Source organism: Malaclemys terrapin, chromosome 3 (assembly GCF_027887155.1).
Source record: "Malaclemys terrapin pileata isolate rMalTer1 chromosome 3, rMalTer1.hap1, whole genome shotgun sequence".
NCBI classification, from domain to species: Eukaryota; Metazoa; Chordata; order Testudines; family Emydidae; genus Malaclemys; species Malaclemys terrapin.
Window position 1 is genome coordinate 29878364 of NC_071507.1, and position 21936 is coordinate 29900299.

Sequence of the window (21936 nt, forward strand, 5' to 3'; positions counted from 1 at the left end):
CATAGATTCATAGATTCATAGATTATAGGACTGGAAGGGACCTCGAGAGGTCATCGAGTCCAGTCCCCTGCCCGCATGGCAGGACCAAATACTGTCTAGACCATCCCTGATAGACATTTATCTAACCTACTCTTAAATATCTCCAGAGACGGAGATTCCACAACCTCCCTAGACAATTTGTTACAGTGTTTAACCACCCTGACAGTTAGGAACTTTTTCCTAATGTCCAACCTAGACCTCCCTTGCTGCAGTTTAAACCCATTGTTTCTGGTTCTATCCTTAGAGGCTAAGGTGAACAAGTTCTCTCCCTCCTCCTTATGACACCCTTTTAGATACCTGAAAACTGCTATCATGTCCCCTCTCAGTCTTCTCTTTTCCAAACTAAACAAACCCAGTTCTTTCAGCCTTCCTTCATAGGTCATGTTCTCAAGACCTTTAATCATTCTTGTTGCTCTTCTTTGGACCCTTTCCAATTTCTCCACATCTTTTTTAAAATGCGGCGCCCAGAACTGGACACAATACTCCAGCTGAGGCCTAACCAGAGCAGAGTAGAGCGGAAGAATGACTTCTCGTGTCTTGCTCACAACACACCTGTTAATGCATCCCAGAATCATGTTTGCTTTTTTTGCAACAGCATCACACTGTTGACTCATATTTAGCTTGTGGTCCACTATAACCCCTAGATCCCTTTCTGCCGTACTCCTTCCTAGACAGTCTTTTCCCATTCTGTATGTGTGAAATTGATTTTTCCTTCCTAAGTGGAGCACTTTGCATTTGTCTTTGTTAAACTTCATCCTGTTTAACTCAGACCATTTCTCCAATTTGTCCAGATCATTTTGAATTATGACCCTGTCCTCCAAAGTAGTTGCAATCCCTCCCAGTTTGGTATCATCCGCAAACTTAATAAGCGTACTTTCTATGCCAATATCTAAGTCGTTGATGAAGATATTGAACAGAGCCGGTCCCAAAACAGACCCCTGCGGTACCCCACTCGTTACGCCTTTCCAGCAGGATTGGGAACCATTAATAACAACTCTCTGAGTACGGTTATCCAGCCAGTTATGCACCCACCTTATAGTAGCCCCATCTAATTTGTATTTGCCTAGTTTATCGATAAGAATATCATGCGAGACCGTATCAAATGCCTTACTAAAGTCTAGGTATACCACATCCACCGCTTCACCCTTATCCACAAGGCTCGTTATCCTATCAAAGAAAGCTATCAGATTGGTTTGACATGATTTGTTCTTCACAAATCCATGCTGGCTGTTCCCTATCACCTTACCACCTTCCAAGTGTTTGCAGATGATTTCCTTAATTACTTGCTCCATTATCTTCCCTGGCACAGAAGTTAAACTAACTGGTCTGTAGTTACCTGGGTTGTTTTTATTTCCCTTTTTATAGATGGGCACTATATTTGCCCTTTTCCAGTCTTCTGGAATCTCTCCCGTCTCCCATGACTTTCCAAAGATAATAGCTAGAGGCTCAGATACCTCCTCTATTAGCTCCTTGAGTATTCTAGGATGCATTTCATCAGGCCCGGGTGACTTGCAGGCATCTAACTTTTCTAAGTGATTTTTAACTTATTCTTTTTTTATTTTATCCGCTAAACCTACCCCCTTCCCATTAGTATTCACTATGTTAGGCATTCCTTCAGACTTCTCGGTGAAGACCGAAACAAAGAAGTCATTAAGCATCTCTGCCATTTCCAAGTTTCCTGTTACTGTTTCTCCCTCTTCACTAAGCAGTGGGCCTACCCTGTCTTTGGTCTTCCTCTTGCTTCTAATGTATTGATAAAAAGTCTTCTTGTTTCCTTTTATTCCCGTAGCTAGTTTGAGCTCATTTTGTGCCTTTGCCTTTCTAATCTTGCCCCTGCATTCCTGTGTTGTTTGCCTATATTCATCCTTTGTAATCTGTCCTAGTTTCCATTTTTTATATGACTCCTTTTTATTTTTTAGATCGTGCAAGATCTCGTGGTTAAGCCAAGGTGGTCTTTTGCCACATTTTCTATCTTTCCTAACCAGCGGAATAGCTTGCTTTTGGGCCCTTAATAGTGTCCCTTTGAAAAACTGCCAACTCTCCTCAGTTGTTTTTCCCCTCAGTCTTGATTCCCATGGGACCTTACCTATCAGCTCTCTGAGCTTCCCAAAATCTGCCTTCCTGAAATCCATTGTCTCTATTTTGCTGTTCTCCCTTCTACCCTTCCTTAGAATTGCAAACTCTATGATTTCATGATCACTTTCACCCAGGCTGCCTTCTACTTTCACATTCTCAACGAGTTCCTCCCTATTTGTTAAAATCAAGTCTAGAACAGCTTCCCCCCTAGTAGCTTTTTCAACCTTCTGAAATAAAAAGTTGTCTCCAATGCAGTCCAAGAATTTGTTGGATAGTCTGTGCCCCGCTGTGTTATTTTCCCAACATATATCCGGATAGTTGAAGTCCCCCATCACCACCAAATCTTGGGCTTTGGATGATTTTGTTAGTTGCTTGAAAAAAGGCTCATCCACCTCTTCCACCTGGTTAGGTGGCCTGTAGTAGACTCCTAGCATGACATCTCCCTTGTTTTTTGCCCCTTTAAGCCTAACCCAGAGACTCTCAACACTTCCGTCTCCTATGTCCATCTCTACCTCAGTCCAAGTGTGTACATTTTTAATATATAAGGCAACACCTCCTCCCTTTTTCCCCTATCCTTCCTGAGCAAGCTGTACCCATCCACACCAACATTCCAATCATGTGTATTATCCCACCAAGTTTCAGATGGCACAATGGTATCACTTTATCCCTCTCCATTTTCTGTGCCATCTAAGTTCTCATAAGAAAAACAAGGTAATTACATAGTAGTTCAAATCTTTGAAAGTGGATACAAACAGCCACTATTTTCTTCCTCAAAAGCTGACAGATTTGCTTCTGAGTGGTTCATTAACAAATAAAAATGATAAGTCCAGTCCTGTCCCACTGATGTAAATAAGAATTTGGCCCTTTATTTCAATGGAAGCAGGATTAGGTCCTATACAATTATTCAGTACTGAGGACATATAGAGTACACCTCTACCCCGATATAACGCTGTCCTCGGGAGCCAAAAAATCTTACCGCATTATAGGTGAAACCGTGTTATATCGAACTTGCTTTGATCCACTGGAGTGCAGAGCCCCCGCCCCCCCCCACTCCCCCACAGCGCTGCTTTACCGCGTTATATCCAAATTTGTGTTATATAGGGTCGCATTATATCGGGGTAGAAGTGTATTTTATAAGGCTTCTTAGAGGTTACAAAACATAATGTGTAAAATGCTTGCCCCTTTGAAGTCAATGGCAGAACTCCCATTGGCCTCAATGGGGCCACGATTTCACTCAAATGGTGGGCTCCAAAATGCAATTTACTACATAGTTTCCTATTATATGTGTGAATGAATCAGACATTTTGCAATATATATTGTTTTTTATTTGTTTCTAATATTAACAGAGTATTATGGTTTGCCTTTAAAAATACCTGCCATTATTTCATTTTACTTCCCTAACTTAAAGAAGAGATTTTTCACTTTCTGTTGATTTTACATGTAATTGTTTTATCTATATCAATATTTCAATAAACTGCTTTGAGGTGTTAAGAGGAATGTGTGCCAAATAATTTGTTTTTATAGAGTATTCTCATGTATTAACCTTATAACAATCTGTAATTGCCATTGTTGCAGTAACCAAATTGTAATACTTGATCATTTTCTGCATGATTTATAACAGGACCTAATTTACAGAAACAAGGAAACCTCAATATTTCACACATGCCTAGTGGTATCTGGTACCACATAAAAAAAAAAATATGAACACTATTTAGATCAGTATAGAAGATGTTCTCATCCTACAATGTCTTGAATTATGTGCTAGTGAAGGTACAAGTTTGTTACACTGTGAAACTATCCTTTATTGTTCTTTCATTGTAATGATATTTACAAACGTAAAAAGACTTGATTTTTTCCCCAAACAAACAGCAGAGCAGAGATAAACAGCTGACAAAGTAAACAGGATGCAGAGTGACTGTATGTATAAGTATTGTCACTGAGAACAAAAGGTGTTACATAATAAAGATCACCCACAAATAACGCTTTCTTCTTTTCTATGGTAAGTGAAATTTGATAGAAATGATAAAGGCAAATTACTCAGCCATAAATGTCATGCAACTGCTCAATGACCACCTTCATTTGGGATACATAATGCCTATTTTACCTTCTTTTTATGTTTTTACATTCAAATTTTGATATGAAGTTTTATTATGTCCTTTAATATATCCTATAATTTTTCATAATTCTCATTTGCATACCCCTAAATTCTAGATACACACACAAAAATTCTCTGTCATTTTACATAGCTGCAAAGTAGTTGCACATGAACTAGCAAAATTAAGAATAATTTATTGTTAAAAAGCTCTAGGTATGTTTGCAAAATAAACATATTAACATTGCTTCCAAATCCCCAATAATAATGGACACTGAAGATGAGTCTCATTTCCTCAGTGATTTATTTGTAGGTGAGAAACCAAGGAACATCTCCTTTTCTTAGCTCTCTTACTGGTTATAAATATTTAATCATTTCCCAGCTGTGGGGTAAATATTTTCCACTTCCCTTCTTACCCTCTGTCTACATGACTGGCATTAGAATTGTTAAAAATATTACAATACTATGTCATTCCCCTTGGTGTGAAACTATAAGTCTCTTGTTTAACTTTTCTCATCAATTGTGATTCTCATCACATTAAGGAATTTCACAAATAAATCACTAATTTTACTTCAAGCATGTTAGTATACCAGTATGGAGAATGAATAAATTCAGGCCTCCCCTACCCCCAACAAAAATTAAACCCAGATAATTTCTCCGCTATACCCATCAAAAATCAAATAAGGTCTCTACCCAAGTATAATTCTACATTACCCACTTTTTAAGAGTAAACTCAGATTGCCCTTTCCCCTTTCCCCCACCATAAATACCCCATATTACTCCCTCTCACACCACAAATAACCCCAGGTCACCATCAACAGGAACAACCCTAGTTTACACTTTCCTATCTCCCAACTTTGGAGAAAATAATCACACCATATTCTGTCACAGAAACACTTGGAAGATGATTGAGGGAGGGTTGAGATATAACAGAGGGGTCAGGGATGAGGTTAGGAGGGGGAAAGTACAGACGAGAGAGAGAGATTCACTCTTACAGAAGAAACACCATGCAGTCTTTATCTGCTACCTTTCCATTCCATTAAGGGAGTGGTTGGTAGGTCAAGCTAAAGTAAAGTCTTACCTTCACTGCAGTCCTTCCCCCGAAAGCCGGTTTGTGAGCAGTCGCAGACAGCCTGGTCATTGAGCACCGAGCAGATGCCACCGTTGAGGCAAACATCATCCCTGGCGCACAGGCGGCTCTGCTCATCATCCAGCCGCACCTCCTGACTCTCCACAGGTGAGGCCTGTGTATAGTTGACCCTGACATCAGTTATCCAGCCCTTGAAGGGCTCCCGATCCTTCACCGAGGAAAGCGTCAGTTTCAGGGTTGCTGAGCGCAGCTCGGGTGGGAGCCCACCCAAGAAGAGGCCACTGAAGACAGTCATGTCACGCCGCTTGGACTTCACTTCCACCCACTTTGCCTCGGTCTGGTCAATGAGCAGTGTCGTGTTCTTAAAATGGCGGTGGATGACCACTGTGTGCCAGAGGTTGTCATTGACAGGTGTGTCAGTCAGCAGGGTGGCAGGCTCAGCACAGAAGATAGAGAAGCTGAGCTGAAGCCTCCCCCCTTGGGTCAAGATCAGCTCCAGGAAGTCACAGAACCCCTCATCGTCAAAATAGAGGACCAACCCACTGGAGCTGCGTGTCTTCATATTGAAGCTCATTTCACTCTCACAGCAGGCATTCCACTTGGGAAAGCGGGTCCATTGGCCCTCAGCCCCTGGGAACTCCAGACCACTGCCAAGCTCAGCCCAGCAGCTCAGTAGCAGGGCCAGCCACAGCAGGAGACAGCCCCCACGCTTGAGGAGCACAGCCCCCATTCTTCGTGGGGTTGGGCGGGGGAGAGGGGGGTGTGGAGGGGGGAGAGGTGGTGGGGGGGCTGGAGCAGACAGGGTAAAATCTTTCCAGTCACCTCTCACACTAGACAGTTGACTCACTCTTATTTCCCCTTTACACTGTGTTTAATGTAAATGCCTCCCTAGTATGAGAAGCCCAGGTTGTGAGTGCCCAAGATGTACGTGTAAGCTAGGATCCCTTACAAAGAATGACCCACGTGTTGGGTGGTCAATCTTGGCTGAACTGCAAGAGATCTTCAGCAAAAAAGAAGACACCAATAGGCTTACTCACTTATCAACTTGGTTTCTCAAGAGGTGTCTAGGGATGTATAAGTCAGCAGAAATTTTACCAAAAACCCACATTACCAACTTTGGAGTGGGGGGGAAATGTCAAAAAACCCTTCTCCAAGTGGATCCACAAACCCAGCAAGAATGCATCAGTATCCCGATGTGTGTGGACTTCTTTTTACATGTTATCCACAAACTGTATTTTCCCAAGGGTTTTTCCTCTCTTTTCTCAGGGAATAAATTACCAATTCCAGCGCTGCCTTCCTAGGACAGATCCTCCTGTTGGATCATGGACTGCCTGCCATGGTGTTATAGCAGCAGAAGCAGACCACAGGACTCATTGCTCATGGTTTCCTGTGCTGCCTCATTCCCAGTGGAGCTGGTATCCAGAAGCTGTCAAGCAGCTCAGTAGCTACTTGACATGCAAAGCATGACAGCTTCTCTTCTGTTCTCCTGTACAAGGCCAAAACTATGTTCCAAGGTTTTTGTGGTTTTTTAAATCTGCAAAGAATTAAAACAAACCAATATCAAATTATATCCTACAAACATTTAAATCACATGACTAATAATTTATCTGAGTTTGTGCTTAACTTGAACCATTGTTTAAAGTAGGGAAAATAAACTTGTAAATACATTTGGAGGTACTGAAAATTTATATCTTGTTATACTAAACCTAAACCTTATGCTAAAATAAGCTTTTTTGTGCTACTGACTGTATAAAGATTGCTACTTACTGTTTAAAACATTGAAACCTTTTGGTACCAGATTTCATTTTTGTGGGACTTGTTATGCTCAAAATGAAAGGGCTGTTAAAAGGCATTAATTATTCTTATTGATACCCGAGTTTCCCTTTAACTTAATTCATTTAATAGACTATCTGCATCTGTGACACTATAGAGCAATATTAATGCATGCCATGCCACCTAGCCTGGTTCTGATTATTTCCAGTATGTTTAAGAACATGTAAAGTGGATCAAACACCCTGCAGGGGTCAGCTGGTTTGAATTTATATGGCATTATTTTCACAGGGTGAGGCAGAATTATAATGGTTTCTTAGAAGGTGTTCTGAAAATTTCAAACTATATTTTTCTCTGCCATCTGACCTCTTTTGCTGCTAAAATTATCTGTTAGGGCAGGGAAAAATCCGAATGGCATCAGCTATGCTGTTAAAAACAACAAGGAGTCTGGTGGCACCTTAAAGACTAACAGATTTATCTGGGCATAAGCTTTCGTGAGTAAAAACCTCACTTCTTCGGATGCATAGAGTGAAAGTTACAGATGCAGGCATTATGCTACATATACATTATATATATTATGCTATTATACAGATGCAGGCTATGCTGTTGACATTATGCACATCACAGTTCAGCTAATATCAGGTGTTTAATACTTCTGGGCTAGGGTACAATATTTTGCATAAATGCCCAATTATCCCTATTTAAGAGGGATACCTCCCCCCCATTTAAAAAAAATAAACAATGTATTTGCCACAATCCAGGCTGTTCCTCCGAAGAGCTTTCTCAATCCAAAGCATTTCAGGAGCGTTAAAAGAAGTGTCCCCCATATTTCTCTGCTCCCCAACTCCTATTTATATGTTTCCCGGTAGATGCGTATTTGCTAATCGCTCCCTCAGCTTTAAGGGCTCGCCAATGAGCACCCCTCCTCCTCCGCCCACTTCCATTCTAGCTGTGAGCCGGGCAGCCGCCAGGAAGAGGGAATTTCGGCTCTACAGCCCGTGCTGAGCCTTCCCCATGGCTTTTGGGTGTGTGGCCCCGGAGCACAAAGCTGCCCAAGCGGACCCTTCCCCGGGGCGCTCACACCCCACAGCCCCACGCGCCCGGCGTGTGCTGAGCCGCTAAGTGCTCCCCCTTACATTTTGTTTGCCTCTTCTCAACTTCAACGATGTTTGCTTGTTGTTCCCCAGAGGAACCAGTACCCAAGGGGAGCAGGGGGACTGGAAACTTCATGGACAGCAGCCGCAGCGACTAATCGCCAGTCACCTACTGCGAGCACCACGCAATGCAAAGTAGGCAGGCACCAACGAGGCTGTCCCCGGCCTTTGTTATCCCCCTAGTCGGTGCCAGCCCTCGGCAATGGCGTTGGACGATCAGAGACACTGGGTAGCGCCTGCTGGAAACGTGTCACCCCAGGAGATGGCAACCCCAGACAAGCCCCAGCAGAGCAGCCCCAGCCGCCTCCGCCCTGCTCATGCCTGCCCCAGCCCGGGCATGGAGCGTCCGGACACAGCAGCGCAGGGTCCAATTAACGCCCTTTCCTCGTATCCAGCATTAATTTATTGTACCGCATTGAGCGGCTGCTCCGCACGTACCGGCCCCGGTGCTCAGGCTTCAGCACCCGAGGCAGCTCCACCCTGCCCGGGCTCCTCCGCTCGCCCCGCCCCGCCCGGCTGACCGGCTCCTCCACTCCCTGCAGCCGGGGACAGAGAAAAGATTTCACTGCCCACCCAGCTGCTGCCCAAACGGGACAGACCCCCGCAGCTACCGCTGCTGCCTGGCTACAGTCACGGAGTCCCCTGCCTCCCTCCCTCCGTCCGCAGCCTCCAGCCCTCTCCCACTCGTGTTCGGAGGGGGGAGGCGTCTGTGGGTCTGTGTGTGTGCATGACTGGAGGGTCTGTCTGCGTGTGGAGGCAGTGTGTGTATGTGACTGTGTGTGTGTGTGGGGGGGGAGAACAGTGCGCGTGACTGTGGGCCAGTCTGAGAGAGTTAGTATGTGTGTGGGCGGGGGGGTGTCAGTGTGTGTGACTGTGCCCTGGGTCTGTTGGGGGTGTCAATGCGTTTGTGACTGTGGCTCTGTGGGGTGTCAGTGTGTGTGTGACTGTGGGTCTCTCTCTGTGTATGTGTGGGGGGGTAATGTGTGAGTGTCAGTGTATGTGAGATTGTGGATCATCTGTATGTGGGGTGGGGAGAGAGAAGAAATGTGTGTGATTGGTATGTCTGTGCGTGTGTGGGAGAGAGAGAGCAGCCGTGTGTTTTTGTGGGGTCAGTGTGTGTGTGTTTGTGTATGGGGGGGTCTGTGTGTGTAAGAGAGGGGATCACTCGGGGGTGTCAACTTACTATAGTGCTTGTATGATAGCGTCATTGTGTATGGGACATTGTGTGCAAGAGAGAAAAACGGGGTAATTTTGTGTGTCTGAATGAGACAGAGTAGTAGGAGGTTACTGTGTGTACGTGAAGGGAAAGGGACGAATGTGTGTTACTGTATCGGTTTCTCTTGTGTCTAGGACTCGAAAGGGGAGATGTATGAGTGGAGGAGCCTTGTGTGTGCATGTGACATTGTGATTGTGGGTCCTTGTGCGACTGATGGGGCACTGTTTGTCTAGATTGGTTTCATATATGTGTGTGAAAGGGACGGGTGGAGCTTTGTGTGGGTTATAACGTGTGTGGAAGTGGATTAACTGTGTATGGGGGAGTCATTTTGTGTTTTGGGGGTGTCGTGGTGATGAGTTGTGTGTCTGCATAAGTATGGAGGGGAGTAGTGAAGAGTGGGAGAGACTGTGAGCATGTGACACCGTGAGGGGGGTGCGTGGGGGGGAGGGGCGCAGGGGTTCACTATAGGGTAATTGTGTGTGTGTGTGTGTGTGTGTGTGTGTAGCAGGAGGGAGCCAGAAGGGAGGGAGGGAGTAGAGTGAGTGCGGGGACGGGATGATTGTGTATGTCAGGTGGGACTAGGGTGACCAGATGTCCTGATTTTATAGGGACAGTCCCGATATTTGGGTCTTTTTCTTATATAGGCTCCTATTACTCCCCACCCCCTGTCCCAATTTTTCACATTTGCTGTCTGGTCACCTTAGGTGGGACCCCAGGAATAGGGGTTCAGGAAGGGGCACAGGTGGGTGATTTTGTGTATGTGGGGGAGCCACATAAATGGGGTTGATTATGTGTGGGAAGGCGTCCTGTGTGTGAGTGAGGACACCAAGGGAGGTGCACATCTAGAGGGAGTGTGAAAAAAGCAGTTATATGTATGTGTTGAGGGGGAGGAGGGATGTACAGCAGGAGTGGTTCAGTGTGTAGTGTGAACGTGTAGGGAAGGTGGAGATCAGGAAGAGGAGGACGGGGGAAATGACCAGCTGGTGTGTGTGTGTGTGTGTGTGTGTGTGTGTGTGTACATAGGGAAGGTGTGAGCCTGGAGTGAATGACAGAGCGATCCCTACAGCTGTCAGCGGAGAGCCATAGAGCCAGGGGATCCCACTTCAAGATCTTTTCTAGATGAAATTGATGACACTCTCTCTCTCTCTGCCTAGCTGTCTATGCTGCTTTTCTCTCTCTTTCATACATACACGCACATATCACAACAACAGGGGGGAGAGAGAGAGAGAGAGAGAGAGAGAGAAAGCAAGAAAGAGGAAAGGGGGGGAAAACCCTAACTGCTTATTTATTATGACCGCTACATTTCATATACTATCGATAAACAGCACAGTCTGTCTGTCTAGTCATTTTGAAAGCAGGAAAGGCAGCTTTATTTTTAAAAGGGGGCACATTATTTAGCATACATGTTTTAAGTGGACCCTCGGGTACAAACCTCCCCCCATACAAAAACATAAGGTGAGAATACTGGAGTCCGCTACCCATCGGTTAAGTAAAATGCTTTCCTGCCCCCCTTCATACCCATTTTATTCTTAAAAAATATGTTTTAGTCACAGGTGCCCTAACTGAGCTTTTTGAAAGGAGAGACACCCATAGGTCAATCAGTCCTTAATAAATGGCAGGACAGTAGGCATATACAACCCTTGGCGGAATCCTTATTGTATAAATATCCATAGGATTGTCTCCTGGTGCGGGGAAGACCTAGAGAGTGCACAAATTACAGGATGAAATAAAAGGATCTGAAAAACAACCAAAGAGAGAAGCGCCCTAATTCAAAAGCAGTCTTAACAGTATCATTTATCTTTTTCTTTCATTTCTACTAATTTCTAGAACCAAATTCTTTCCTAAGCGACTGGAATGATCGATTTTGTTACCCGTACAGTCTGCAGTTATATTTATTTTAATATGTTTATGATATAATTTCTACCCCTCTAAGAACGCATGCCATCGGCAGGTACCTTAACAGGTTCAAAGATATATAAATGCAGCTGGGTGTCCTTTTTCTGGCTCCCAGTGAAAAACGTCCCAAAATATCAATGTACTCCCTGCATAAGCCCTCTGTTTCTGTCAGCCCCCCCCATCCAAAATATCTTCTTTTCCATTGCCGCTCTGATTTCACACATTTAATCAAAGCAGCAGACACAGAAAAATTGCCGAAGATTGATTTCATTTTCTGAGTGTCCAAACCACCAGTCTGCCTTGCAATTGATTATAAATCACCGCATCCAACCTTTAACTTACTACCTCAGTTCCACCATCTCATCTCCTTGCCATCTACCTATTCAAAACGCTGCACGCAAACCAACCAGCCCCTTGTGCATCCGGCAGATCCAAGCTCTGTTAAATGGGGGCTTTCCTCCCCAACCTCTCTTTCCCCATATCCCACAAACCAGGAGCCAGTCATTTACCTGCATGGATTTTCTCTTTAGCTTGTAACAGAGCTCGAAGCATGTGTCGGTCAAAGAGAATTTCCTTAGGTCTTTGAATAAGGCAAGTGCAGTTGCCTTTTCAGCGGCGTCAGGCTTGAGCTTCTATCTCCAGGAGGGAGGGAGGGGAACAGAAAGGAGGGGACGGTCACATGACGCCTAGTGCTGCCTGTCTGCAAGAGGAGGGAGGAGCTGTGCTCTCTGCAGCACCGTGGACAGCAGCATCTCCCTACACAGACTCTAGACAGAGCCGTCACATCAATCTGAGCAGAAGGACCTGCATCTTTTCAAACGGGCCAAATGCCTCCCAGGCGTAAACACAGTGGAATCAGGGAAGTTGCACCAAGATGTGAGCCTGTTCCTAGGGGGCTGTAAATTCTTCATGACTCAGTTTGTATGGATAGGAACACTGAATCCTCATACCAACTTCACAGGCTTTCCACAATAGGCACTGGCTAGCCCCGCCCGGTGCTGCAGGGCCTGTCACACTCCTCCACAGCTCAGCCTCTGTCTGCAGGAGACAAAACTCCCACCCTGTCACCCAAGGTCAGCCTTTAGGGAGTCCCAGGGCACTGAATTAATCCCCAGCTCTCGCATTCAGGCAGTACCCCACCTAGTATCTAGAACCCACAGCACTTTCAGTATCTTAGGTGTGGGTAACAAGGTCAGTAGCCTTTATCTTTGTCTCCCATTATGTTTGGGTGGCTGCGGGTAAGTCTGACCTTTCCTTGGGTATTTGGGGAAAGCCTGAGGCCCTTCCCCTATCTCCTTTCTCAGGGGGGCTAGCAGTGTAAGGCCTGCTTCCTCAAATCCACAGGGTATCTTCTGTCAAATGACTCCCTGGCCCCCTTTCCCCTCCTGCAGTGACAATAGTTACCTCAGTCTGAGCCTGGTGGAGTAGCAGCACACTATGCATAGAATTTCCCCCAGCTTTGGAAACTCTGCTCAAAGTGGGGAGGGGCATGGATCCTGTTTCCTGTAGCCAGGCTTGTTGAGAGAAATTTGGGACCCCAGTACATCATGTTTGCTGGGCTCCCACCCCCTCCCATTTCATTTTATTTACTCAGATGTTACTGACATTGGAGGGATGGGTTCCAGAGGTTGGGGCCCTGGTACAGTTGTTTCCTCTTGTGCCCTCTCTCATTAGCCCTGCTTGAAGCACTGTGTGTTTTCCTGTTACAGAGGAAGGAAAAGGAGAGCTTGTTCCTTCAAAGCCTTCCAGCGACTTGGGGGGGGGGTAGGAGTCACCCTCACCTTGCCTGGTATATCCCTAAAAGAAAGAAGATGGGAGAGCAGACAATGGAAGCAGCTTGTTGATTGCTCCAGCTGCACTGTAGGGATAAGGCCACATCCTGTACTCCACTTATTAAATCACACCACCCCTGTACTTGAACTGTTGAGGGAGAGAGGGTAGCAAAAGACACCCCCCGCTTGGAGCCATTAAAGAGCAATGGAGTGGCAATCTATCACACAGGGGAAGAAACTATTAACTCATCAAATATAAGAGGAGGATCCTACTGTAATATACTACCTAGTGTGCATGTGCATCACTGTCTCCTACTGGATTACAGCTGTGTATGCCACTGTTACGTTTTGATGGCTGTAGTCTAAACAGGATGAAAGCCCTAATACTAACACAGCTAGCAGAGCTCCCCCTTTAGTTTGGATGTTAGAAGAGCTGTGTTTTTTTAAGTCAAAGCTCCTGCATTCTACCCCAGATAATATATGTAGTGAAATGGTGTTCACTGTTCGTTGTCATGGATTTGTTACAGCTGTTGGATGTAAATCCAAAGGGACAGGAGCATCAACTGGCTAGTTTTTATATGTATCACTGCCCTCTTATGGATGTAACATAAGCCCTGTTAGAATGTTTGACTATGTTGCCCTCTAATGTTTGCAGTCTACAGAACATATATGCCCTTTTAAAGATTCTTCTTTGTTTCAAACTGTGTTTGGGATCTGAAGGTATTGGTAGAGATTATATTGATTTTTCAGTTTGGTGGCTGAACCGACAAATTAAAATAAAATAAATACATAAATTTGGTAAATTTCAAACAGAAACTGATCGTTGTTGTTGTTGTTTCTTGCTGAAACAACAAAAACAAAAATAAATGCATTTGAGTCCAATAAAATGTTTTGAACATTGTTTTGAAGTGAATTTTTTAAATAAAATGTTGATTTGAAATGACATTTTGAAATGAAATTTTGATTCCAAAGTGTTGTTTCAAAATGAAATGTTGAAACAATTCATCTAAAAAATGTCAAAATATTTAGACATTTCTTATTTCTTCTTCCCTTTTTAATTTTATGTTTTGTCTGAATCTAGTCATCATATTTGTCCAGATTTAACCCAGCTCTTGTCCTAGGTTCTATTCCTAATGCCACATGTGCATAGCTTGGGGTGACTTAATGTTTATTATTTGTAGCCATGGATTTATTACACAGGGTCTTGAAGAATTAGGAATGAGGTGCTTGTGAGTGGTTTGTATGTGAGAACCTCTGCCTAGGGTCTGGAATCTTTTGCAAATATAGACTGAAATTTGTAATATCAAAAGAACCCGAAAGGCAGTTTGATATTGGGCCACCACTGAGTTCTTTGAAAATTATTTGTATAGTTCTACTGTCAGCCTTCCAGGACACTAAAAACTTAGTTTGGATTAACCACCCAAAACAAATAATGTCAGAAAACTATTACTTCATTCCCATTGTTAAATCCCACTGTTATCCATGTAATTTTTTAAGGCAGCCTTCTTCACAGATGACAGGTTTGAGGAGGTTACCAAGCAACATGTTAAGTAATGTGAATAAGAGCTTCGCTAGATATGTAACATATCTTCAACACTTACAGAATAATCAGACATTCCTTTTGTTCAGACAGATGAGAATCACATCCAGTTATTTTCAAATTAAGGGAGTGGGAATTTCTCTAGATGGTTCTAAAAACTTGACCTGTATGAACAGAGCAATGAACAAACTTCTCCTTTGCTAGGAAAAACATATAAAAAGTAGGTTGCAACAGGTCATTTGTACAGATGAATTACTATTTTATTGCTTTAAAATGTAACAGTCTTGTGGATATTTTGAAAATATCAAAATTGCATTTTTGTAACACTTAAGTTATTGTGTATTTCTTTTAGCACTGTTAAGCAAGTCAGCATTTTCTAATTTAGACCCTATTTTTACCCTACTCAAGTCAATGGCAAAACTTCTACTGAATTCAGATAGACAGCATCCAGTGTTTAGTGGCAAAGCCAACACCTAGCTCACATAGAAATACCAGGTACTGAAGAGATATGTGGGAAGAGGAGAGGAATTCTTCTATTACCAGGCTGAGGAGTGGTAGCAGCTTCCAATGTAGCCTAAGCATGAGTACTGTTTCTTAAATCTGTTATAGGAAGTCAGGGAAGAGGTGGCTGGGGAAAGTTCTAGGCAGAAGCAATGCTTTGAGTCAGAGAAAGAGTAGATTATTGAAATACTATTTTCCTTTTTCTGATAAAGTTCTTTGTTCAGTGTTAGAATAAAGTGTGTCTTTCTGTGATTCTTTACCATAGTCACATGGCATAGCATAAAATGTTGACTCATTTTAAAACAGTATGAGTAAGTGGAAAAACAACTGCCAAAATTTATCGTTCCACAAATCTTTCAGTTCTGTAAACCTATGGAATGAACTAAGTGGAAGGAGTGCTTCACCAGATTCCTAATCTCAATGAAACTTAACACAAAGCATTAATTAATGCAATGGGAAGGGATTTGTCCAATGGGAAGGGATGATGAAAATATTTATAAATCTGTGAAAGTTAGTGAAGAGTGAATAATATTTGTGAAAAATCAGGAGAGCATTTCATTCTCAAAAGAAATGTGACACATTATCAAACACTCAGATTCAGAGAACTGGAAGTCTTTATAAAGGGAACATGCAGAGGATTGTAACTTTGGTCTCATTAGGAAGTACATATAAGATTGTCTAGTTGTTGAGATTTTAAACAAGGAACTGGTGGACAAATTTCAGTTAATACCAGAGCTGACTTTGGAACAGGCAGTGTACATGCCATGGCAATCAGACCTTTTGAAAATGCAACTCATCCAGCAAAGAAGTTGCAGAAGCTTCGTATAAAAGTAAAGCATTCTCACGTGGAATAAACAAGCACCTAATAACACATCATAAGACCACTGGAAATATGGAAGGAACGAAAAGGGAAAAAAGGATATTTCAGGGCCTGAGGTGGCTGTGGTTTGTACTTGAGATGAGACCTACCTCTAAATTAAAACAGCCTTGGGTAATAGTCAATAGCACAAGGGGAAAGATATATTTATTAGGTAAATTCAAAGCCTGCACTACCTACAAAGACACTGAATATTTGTTTGACATCTGCGTCAATAAACCACAATCAGGCTTCATAAAAAGTATAGAAGAAGTTGGGATGGTGTTTAGTTATAACAGCTTGTTTACAGGACAATCCGTGCAGATTCTATTGAAAGAGTGAGCAGTACTCTTTGCACTTAGCACAGCCCAGAGTGAAGGAAGAACTGGACAGGAGAGAGACGAATGGTATAATAGAGTGTACTAGTGAACCAACAGAGGATATGAATTTATGGTGTCTGTTATGGGCATGTCCACATCTGTATACACATACAGAGGATCAATGATGGATTCAACAGGAAATATATACTCTCCAAGTTAATTGGTGTAACAATATTCTCCTCACTACAGATCCAATCCAAGGCTCACTGAAATCAATGGGAGTTCTTCCGTTGACTTCAGTGGGCACTGATCAGGCCTGAGGTGCACATAGAGGATTCTGGTGAGCCCCACCTCACTCTGACAGTCCAAGCTGACAACTCTTATAGTGCCTTTCAGAAGATATTACTTTTGTCAGCTACTTTTAGGTGTCATAAGTAGTCCAGAAATCTTCCGAAGGAAAATGAACAAGACTCTGCGAGTCCTGGAGGGAGTAGAAGTTTATATAGATGACTCTTTAATTTATGGGAAGTCTGAGAAAGAATAGAACATAAGGTTCAAAAGGTTTTAACCAGGGTGCAAATTGGAAAAAAAAAAAAAACACCGGGTGATGATACTCACCCAGTCTACATCCCCAGTATTGATCATGATCTGTTCTCACAGCATTTGCATGACTCCTTTACTTAGACATGCTTCTCTCCATCCCATCTGGTGGTTACTCCCTCCTCTATTCCTTGGGGGTGTTGAAGGTGGAAAGGAGGAGGAGGAGAGGTGAAGAGGAAAAAAGGGAGGAGAGAGAAACCACATGTGGAGAGGAAAAGGAAAGTTAAGGGGAAGAAACAGAGCAGGAGAGAGAATGGAGAGGAAAAGCAGAGAGTAGCCAAGGAGTCCCGCAACAACAACCATAAAGAACAGGGCTTTTTTGCCGCCCCCAAGCAAAAAAAACAAAAACAAAAACAAAAACAAAAAAACCAGGGCGCAGGGCAGCTGGACCCAGAGGCAAAGCCCCCCAAAAAAACCTTGGGTGCAGGGCAGCCGGACCCGGAGGCAAAGCAAAAAAAAAAAACCCACAAAACCCCTGGGTGCAGGGCGGCCGGACCCGGAGGCAAAGCCAAAAAAACAACAACAAAAAACCCACCCCTGGGTGCAGGGCAGCCGGACCCGGAGGCAAAGCAAAAAAAAAAAACCTGGCAGGACCCAGAGGCAAAGCAAAAAAATAAAATAAACCCCAGGCCACAGGGCGGCTGGACTCGGAGGCAAAGCAAAAAAAAAAGGGTAGCCGTGCCGCCCCAAGATTGGATGGAATGCCGCCCCTTACAATCTGCCACCCAAGCATGAGCTTGCTTGGCTGCTGCCTGGAGCAGGCCCTGATAAGGAGGCAGCATAGGCCATGGTGTGCAGGAAAGAGGAACACTAAAGGCCTTCTAGTCCATGAGGAGCAGTGTTAGGAGGGGTCTGCAGGGCTAGGGTGGTGGCGGCTTGCTAGGTAGTTGGTTCTCTCCTGCTCTCTGGGAGACTTGGTTGTGACTTTGCTCACAAGGCAATGTGATGCAGCAGCTGCCTGAGACAAGGGTTTTTATGCCCCATCTTGGAAGCTGCTGTTTTGAATGGCACATAACTGGCCTATCACAACTGAGGTTCAGGGACTGGTATGAGGCAAGATGGCATTTGGCTTGAAGGAGGTACTGACATAGTGTATGGGTGTATACTTGCCTAATTCAAACCCTCTCAAGACAGATTATGAAGGCAATTGAAGATGCTGGAATATATTTTAAAATAGAAAATATATACTGTAAACCCCTCCCACCTCCAACTAACCAGCTGCAGTATTGAGAGAATTGTAATTAATAAAGAAAGATGAGTGCAGAACATAGAATTGAGATATAAGCATGTATCAGAATAGATGTAATTCTTGAAATTGATTAATTTTGGAGTTAGCTCATACCTACACTGTCCTAAATGGTGAAGTTCTTTATGAATTGCTTAAGAAAGATTGTGCATCAGAAATAAAGCACAGGAGCATACTTTCGAGGACCGAAAGAATCTATTGACCACATTCCCACTACAAACATTTAAAGATGTTTCCAAGTTCACTGTCATTTCAGAAGCTTCCAGCAGTTATGTTTTTGGTGGTGTGCTTCTCCAGGTACATATAGATAATTAGAAGCCCATACTAAATTACTATATGCATTTTTCAGACTCCATCACCAGGTCTACTAGAAGAGAGAAAGCAGTCTTGGAAAATATATGTACAGGTGTGAGTTTCACAAGCAATTTGCATGGTTTTGATAATTTGAAGCTTGTGGCAGACCTCAACTATTCATACCATTAAAGACCTTAGATTGCAGAGATTGCTCATGTGTGTCATGACATTTAAACCTCTTGCAGAATATGCACCAAAGAAGTCATTAGTGGTGATTGATGCCTTATTAAATATCTCAGTTGACTGCTGACATTCTCCAGAGGCTTGGAATGATAGAGAAACACATGTAGGTATCATTGTGGGTGGCCTTCTATCCTCATTGCAGAAATTGGAAATTATTAAAATAGCCCTTATGCTGATACATAATTGCAAATGGTGTCCAGGTTTATGAAAGAGATAAGAGAGATCAGTTGGCCCAGTTACTTATTAGGGGTCCCACATCCAGCCTGTAATATCAATTAAATGCAAGGGATTCTCTCTGAAGCTGAGGGCAGTTGTATTCTAGGCCCATTTTCAGGAGAACATATTGGAAAGGAAATATAAGGAACACTGGAGCCTCACAAACGATGGAAGTGAGCATATATGTTGGCAGGTTGTCCTAGCTTAGGGCAGGACTTAAAACACAAGGTGGAGCCATGTGAATCTTGAAGAATGACCAGAAAAAACACAACTCAATGATCTTCTTATACTCACTGATTAAGCCAATAGGCCTTGGAAAATAATAGTGCTAGATCCTTGGTAAAGAAAATGGGAATGCCTATCTGGCAGCCATTTTTTCAAGATTTGTAAAAATTCTTCTAATTAACTATCTAATGGCTTGATTTACATAGGAACATAGGAATTGCCATACCAGATCAGAGCCAGGGCCCAACAGTTGCTGTCTCCAACAGTAACCAGCACCAGATGCTTCAGGGTGTAAGAAACCCAACAATACACAGATAAAGCTGCCTCCCCATTAAGGTCTTATCCTGTTGTGGATAGTTGGAGACTGTCTTAAACCCTGAAGCCTAAGGTTTAATGTGTCTTCCAAAACTCTGCTTTTAGCATTAACTATTATAACTCTGGATATTCTTGTTTTCCATAGAAATGTCCAATCACTCTTTGAATTTTGCTAAATTCTTGACCTCAACAACAGACCTAACAAACAAGTAGTCCAACTGAAGTGACTTTTATGAGGACCAGTATGTATATATGTATTACTGTTATTGTTATTATTATTAGGCTCATGGTAGTGACTAAGGGACTCAGTGAAGTCAGGGCTCCATTGTGCTAAGTTCTATGCAAACCCATAGGGACAGATTCTGACACCCTTACTCACACTGAGTAGTATCTTACTCCACAAATACTCCCATGGAACTCATTATGGAGTAAGAGGTTGATAAAGGTTGCAGAACCTGACCAATAGTAAATGACAGTTGCTGTTTCAAAGAGTTTACAATAAAAAAACACTATGTAACAGGTAGGTGAGTGTTGGGGTACATAAGGTTTAAGTAAAGACCTGGGTAACTGCTAGCATGGTATTAGGGAGGAAAGCACGAGCAGGCACTGTCTCTTCGCTTGATAAATAAAGTGCTATCCCTCTCCCTTCCCTTCTGCTTGTTAAGGATTGATAAGCATTGCAGCTGCATAAGGAATGTGAGTGTCTAAAGAATACCCTTTGTGTAAAGAAGTGTTATCTCCTCCTCCCTTCCTTTCCCAGATACATAAATGAGCTTGGGGTCATGGCCCCGTCTTCCCTCCCCTGTGAACTGCTGATTAAGGGAACTTGTGGCTACAATTACTGCAAGGAAATGTATCTTCAGGGTAAAAATGTCTGTCCAATATGCTTAATGCTGTAAACAGTAAACGGGGCAGGTATAATTATATCAGTATATAGCTATTAATATTTATTATATGGGTTTTTATATTATCAAATAAGCAGTTTGGGGGTGTTGTAGTAAATGTGGGTATTTACATATTAACTTAGATAAAAGAGCGTGATGTGATTAACTCAGTGCTTACTCGACAATTGGGTCGAGGGGAACAAGTACCGCAATAAAAAAGCCCGTTTACTCAATCATCCTCTGGGTCAGCCTGCTCATTCTCTAACAGTGAGACTAACAGGCAGGGGGACGGAGGAAGAAGTAACAGTAATAGGAGGATGTTTTGGTGTAGACTAGCTGTGTGAACACTTCATAGATGTTGTAAACAAATAAGCAACAGCAATCAGCGAAATCATAGCTCATCACAGCTGCACGATTCTATACTTGGACCTTACACTGTGGGTGCTGAGCACCCTTAACTTCCACTGAAACTTAATGGAAGCTGAGGGTCCTAGCAAATGCTTATCCCTTTTAGGATCAAGCCCTTTGAGAGCTAAAAGAAAAACCCTGATTATAATAATTTTGTTTTATAGTGTCACTTTACCCTTATGGAAAAATGAGTATACTTGGTATAATTCAAGCATTCTACAGATACTTAGCTATACTAAAAGTCTGCCAAGAATACTAAAAATATACTACTTTTCATAAGGGTATAATTTTCCAGTAATCAGAAGATATACTCTGATTCAAAAATTGCTGCAATTGTTAATGTTGGTGAGAATTACTAACACGTCAAAGTAGAGGAATATTTGTGGTTAGAAAGCATACAGTGAGGTTCTTGAGAGCAGTGTTTAAACTGTAAAGGATGCACCTGCTCAAGAAGTACTCGCTAAGGGAATACTGCAGATGGCTAATATTTTTACATTCCAGGGCAGCTTTGTTATCAAAATGTCTAACTTAAAAACCTTTCAATAAGGGAGGGGGGATTTACCCTTTACTATAAGTTGAATGTTAATTTTTATTATTTTAAAATCTTCATTCATTTTACTTTTGTTTAGTCCATACAATCTGTCTTGAGGCCCTGGAGTGTTAGTTTTACCAGGTGCTTGCAATATAGTGCAGTAGTAGAGAGTATGAGAGGAGTAAAGTAGGGATATGAAAGAGGGGTTGGCTTGGAAGAGAAATTGAAAGATACAAGGAGAAGAAGACAGAGAAAGAATTTTTGTAGGGATAGTTGAAGTGATGATGGGAGGAAAGGAGGGAGTAGAAATTTGGGGAGAAGGGAATAAGGAAATGCAGATGGAGAGAGGGGAGGGAAGGGTGAGCAGAGTGAGTAAAAGTGAAGAGAAGAGTGAGCAGAGAAGAGTGAAAAATGAATTTAAAAGCAAACAAAAACTAGGTTCCAGGAAGCAAATGTGGATGGTATGAGGAGACAATACGGTAGGGCAAAGACCAATGGACAAAAAGAATTAATGAAGCAGTGTAAGAGATAAGTTTGTGCCGGGCCTAGTGGATCTTATGAGAGAGAAGCCGAAGTAGTAGGCACTAAATATGTGAATATGTTTGTCACACATAAACACACAATTGCATTCAAACGTTTTATCTTTATTTC

General features: G+C 42.8%; 1 protein-coding gene across 11 annotated transcripts in view; it reads right to left on the reverse strand.

Annotated features, from left to right (window-relative positions):
• NRXN1 (neurexin 1) overlaps positions 1 to 6069 on the reverse strand; it is a 1243173-nt gene extending 1237104 nt beyond the window's left edge. For all 11 annotated transcript variants that reach the window (XM_054022355.1, XM_054022354.1, XM_054022352.1 and 8 more), the window contains exon 1: positions 5289 to 6069. In XM_054022355.1, coding sequence (XP_053878330.1) covers positions 5289 to 6027 — 739 coding nt within the window. In that variant the 5' untranslated portion in view covers positions 6028 to 6069. The remainder of the gene's footprint in view (positions 1 to 5288) is intronic.
• Between the last annotated feature and the right edge of the window lie 15867 nt (positions 6070 to 21936).